Below are 4,512 nucleotides of genomic sequence, written 5' to 3'. Positions count from 1 at the left end.
GCCTTTGAGAACACAGATCTGTTTTGCAAGGGAGGCCTGAACGTAACCTATTGACACTGTGCTATGCTGTTCCTAAAGGTTTTCTTAAAATGACTAACTATATCAATTTTCAGAATAAATTAATTTCACTGTAAAATTCTGCCATGAAAGGCAGTGGGTGATTTGCAGTGCTTTTAATGGTATACCTTTATTATTTTCTTTGATTTTTCTATTATATCGTTGTACCTGAATGAAAGTTTTTGTCTTCTTCACAAATGTGGACATGATTGTCACCCCCAGGTCAGGCCTAGCCCAAAGAGAATTCAGTGATAATTAGTTCTAAATATCAAATGCATGATGTGAATATATCCCTGCTGTCTCTCAACAGAACCTCAGTACTCTAAAGAACAAGAACTCTTCACCAGCATCAACGCCACTCGGGTCAAACTCAACCTGAACGGTTGGAACAACGGTGGCTGTCCCATCACCTCCTTCACCTTGGAGTATCGTCCAGTCGACTCACCCACCTGGACCACAGCACAGCGCACCTCCCTCACCAAAAGCTGCGTCCTCTACGACCTGCAGGAGGCCACCTGGTACGAGCTGCAGATGAAAGTCTACAACAGCGCTGGCTACGCTGAGAAGAGGCTCAAGTTTGCAACTCTAAGCTATGATGGCAGTGAGTCGTTTATTTCTCTTTTCTTTACAGCAAGCACCAACTAAAATACCTGTCAGAAATAACATGCAAACTGTATCATCCTCAGGGAAATATGATGAGGTGTAGAAGAACCATTTCTTGTTTAGAAACAGATGTTGAGGCTCAAGTGGGGCAATTAAATAAATTAATTTACTAAATTAACTTTATTTGTGCTGTTTTTTAAGACATTTCCCTGAAACTTTTATCTCGTGTTTGAAGCACAAGTCAAATAAATGTCTGAATCATTGTCCTACCACTGTCCCCTACCTGCACAGGTACTATCGCTCCTTTGGTGAAAGCACCCAACGTGAGCGAGAACAACTCCAGCGGCGGTGAAGGAATGAAGATGATGGTGACCATTTCCTGTGTGTTGGTGGGAATCGTTGTTATCTTCATCGGACTGCTGGTGCTGAGGAGGCGGAGGAGAGAACAGAGGCTCAAAAGACTGAGAGGTGAGATTAAAATGGTTTGTGTTGTGTTAGGGTCACTTGTAGTCAGTCTAGGATCTGACCTTTCAACCAGGTTTAATTCCCTCTTTTGTACTTTTCTATTTTTGCACACAACATTCTTTACTGAGCTCTTCTTCTTCAGATAAAGAAATCAAACAAACCCAGCAGTCCAGCTGGAGGTAAATGGAAGGGTTGGTAAGAATCCACAATATGTCAACACTTTATGTAAAGTTGCTCCAGGCAGCAGCTTTGATTCCCACAAATATCTAAAACATGTCAGTTTTACCCCAAAACATCTGCTAGGCTGCAGTTCGATGATTGACTATGTTGTAGTTTCATCTGATCTGCGGCCGTATCTTTTGGACACTCGGGTGAAGAGAGGTGCGGAGCTGTCAACTGACCACTACCTGGTGRTGAGTTGGCTCCGTTGGTGGGGGAGGATGCCGGTCAGACCTGGCAGGCCCAAACGTGTAGTGAGGGTCTGCTGGGAACGTCTGTCAGAGTCTCCCGTCAGACGGAGCTTCAACTCACACCTCCGGGAGAACTCCGAGCATGTTCCGGGGGAGGTGGGGGACATTGAGTCTGAGTGGGCCATGTTCCATGCCTCCATTGTTGAGGCGGCTTACCTGAGCTGTGGCCGTAAGGTTGTCTGTGTCTGTCGTGGTGGCAACCCTCGAACCCGCTGGTGGACACCGGGGGTGAGGGATGCTGTCAGGCTGAAGAAAGAGTCCTATTGGGTCTTTTTGGCCTGTGGGACTCTGGAAGCAGCCAATGGGTATCGGCAGTCCAAGCAGATTGCGGCTCGGGTGATAGCTGAGGCAAAAACTCAAGCATGGGAGAGGAGTTCAGAGAAGCCATGGAAAAAGGCTTCCGTATGGCTTCAGAGCGATTCTGGTCCACAATCCGGCGTCTCGGGGGGGAAAGTGGTTCGCCACCAACACCATGTATGGTGGGAATCATGCGCTGCTGACCTCAACTCGGGACGTTGTGGGTCGGTGGGCGGAATACTTTGAGGACCTCCTCAATCCTACCAACACGTCTTCACATTAGGAAGCAGAGCCTGAGGACCCTGGGTCGGACTCTCCAATCTCTAGTGCCGAGGTCACCAAGGTSGTTAAAAAACTCCTCGGTGGCAGGGCGCCGGGGGTGGATGAGATTCGCCCGGAGTTTATTAAGGCTCTGGATGTTGTGGGGTTGCATTGGTTGACGCGACTCTACAATATTGCGTAGACATCGGGGGCAGTTCCCCTGGATTGGCAGACCAGGGTGGTGGTCCCCCTATTTAAAAAGGGGGACCACAGAGTGTGTTCAAACTATAGGGGGATCACACTTCTGTGCCTCTCTGGTAAGGTCTTTTCGGGGATTCTGGAGATGAGGGTTCGTCGGATAGTCGAATCTCGGATTCAGGAAGAACAGTGTGGTTTTTGTCCTGGTCGTGGAACAGCGGACCAGCTCTACACCCTCAGCAGGGTTCTGGAGGGTGCGTGGGAGTTCGCCCAACCAGTCTATATGTGTTTTGTGGACTTGGAGAAGGCATTCAATCATGTCCCTCGGGGACTCCTGTGGGGGGTACTCCGGGAGTATGGGGTACCAGGCCCATTGATACGGGCTGTTAGCTCCCTGTATGACCGGTGCCAGAGTCTGGTCCGCATTGCCGGTAGTAAGTCAGACTCGTTTCCGGTGAGGGTTGGACTCCGCCAAGGTTTCCCTTTTTCACCGATTCTGTTCATAAATTGTATGGACAGAATTTCTAGGTGCAGCCAAGGTGTTGAGGTGATCATTTTTCGTGACCTTAGGATCACATCTCTGCTTTTTGCAGATGATGTGGTCCTGTTGGTTTCATCAGATCGTGATCTCCAGCTCTCACTGGAGCGGTTCGCAGCCGAGTGTGAAGCGGCCGGGATGAGGATCAGTTCCTCCAAATCCGAGACCATGGTCTTGAGCCGGAAACCGGTAGCGTGCCGTCTCCGGGTTGGAAAGGAGGTCCTGCCCCAAGTGGAGGAGTTTAAGTATCTCAGGGTCTTGTTCACGAATGAGGGAAGAATGGAGCGGGAGATCGACAGGCGGATTGGTGCTGCTTCTGCAGTGATGTGAGCGCTGTACTGGTCTGTCGTGGTGAAGCGGGAGCTGACCCAGAAGGCAAAACTCTCGGTTTACCTGTCGGTCTATGTTCCTACCCTCATCTATGGTCACAAACTTTGGGTAGTGACTAAAAGTATGAGATCGCAGATACAAGCGGCTGAAATGAGTTTCCTTCGCTGGGTGTCTTGGCTCTCCCTTAGAGATAGAGTGAGAAGCTCAGTCATCTGGGAGGGACTCAGAGTAGAGCCGCTGCTCCTCCACGCTCCTAACTTTTCTCAGCTGAACGAAGTGTTAATGTATGTTCAGATGGTAAGAAGATGGCTGCTGAAACTTTAATGCACTTCTGAGGAAGAGACGTTTTTATAATGCTGATTTTTGGATTTAAAAATGTCACTGTTTGGCTAGCATTMGCCAAGTTTGGAAGTTTGTTTAAACTTTCTAATGACCGATGTTCCAGCTGAAGGTTTCTAACTACAGACTGGAACATCTCTGGACTTTTGACTCAAATGTTTCTTTAAGAGGATTGTTACAAACAGCTGACATCACCACAGCTCAGACTTTATTTTCTCACCTAAAAAAATGTATGTTTGATTTTCCAGATGCTAAAAGTTTGGCTGAGATGCTGATGAGGTAAATGTTTCCAGTCTTTACAAAGTAAACATTAGTTAAGTAATGTGACATGACAAGAAGTAATAAATTCTTCTTTGGTTTTATGTTCCTTAGTAAAAACACACGTCCAGCTGAACCAATCAACAAACAACAACAAACGCTGCGCATGCACATTGACATCCCCAGAGCCCAGCTGCTCATCGAGGAGCGGGACACCATGGAGACCGTCGGTAAGCCCCACCCCCTCGGCACCGTGCTATAACTGTGTGTAGAAGACCCCGAAATGTTAATAACCTGTGCCGGGACGTTCACCCCACAGATGACAGATCCACTGTGTTACTGACCGACAATGACTTCGGGGAGACGCAGAAACAGAAGTCGTCCACAGTCACCCACACTGTCCACTACCAGTCCCTGTCCCAGGCCACTGGTCCTCTGGTAGATGTGTCAGATGCCAGACCAGGAACCAGTAAGTCCAGTACGGACACTTCTTTTTTTCTCCTTGTAGTTCTGTCATGATCTGTGAGTTCATTTTTAGTTTGAATTTTCTTCTTTATTTTTTTTATCTCCTGCTTTGATTGATCTTTGTTTTGATAAATTCATTATTAACTAGACGAGTGATAATGTAGTTTTCTGTGTGTGTGTGTGTGTGTGTGTGTGTGTGTGTGTGTGTGTGTGTGTGTGTGTGTGTGTGTG

At 47.6% G+C, this 4,512-nt stretch overlaps 1 protein-coding gene across 1 annotated transcript in view; it reads left to right on the top strand.

The window, feature by feature from the left end:
- The window catches only part of LOC106528986 (Down syndrome cell adhesion molecule), a gene marked incomplete at its 5' end in the record, with an annotated part of 83,255 nt that overhangs the window by 71,506 nt on the left and 7,237 nt on the right, over positions 1-4,512 (top strand). The window contains 5 exon segments of the mRNA XM_014024282.1: positions 368-658; positions 952-1,128; positions 3,807-3,837; positions 3,931-4,046; positions 4,136-4,285. Coding sequence (XP_013879736.1) covers positions 368-658; positions 952-1,128; positions 3,807-3,837; positions 3,931-4,046; positions 4,136-4,285 — 765 coding nt within the window.

The sequence above is a fragment of the Austrofundulus limnaeus genome, unplaced genomic scaffold (assembly GCF_001266775.1).
Source record: "Austrofundulus limnaeus strain Quisiro unplaced genomic scaffold, Austrofundulus_limnaeus-1.0 Scaffold416, whole genome shotgun sequence".
Taxonomy (NCBI): domain Eukaryota; kingdom Metazoa; phylum Chordata; class Actinopteri; order Cyprinodontiformes; family Rivulidae; genus Austrofundulus; species Austrofundulus limnaeus.
Note: the sequence above shows the minus strand (reverse complement) of the source record. Positions and strands in the feature narration are given on the sequence as shown.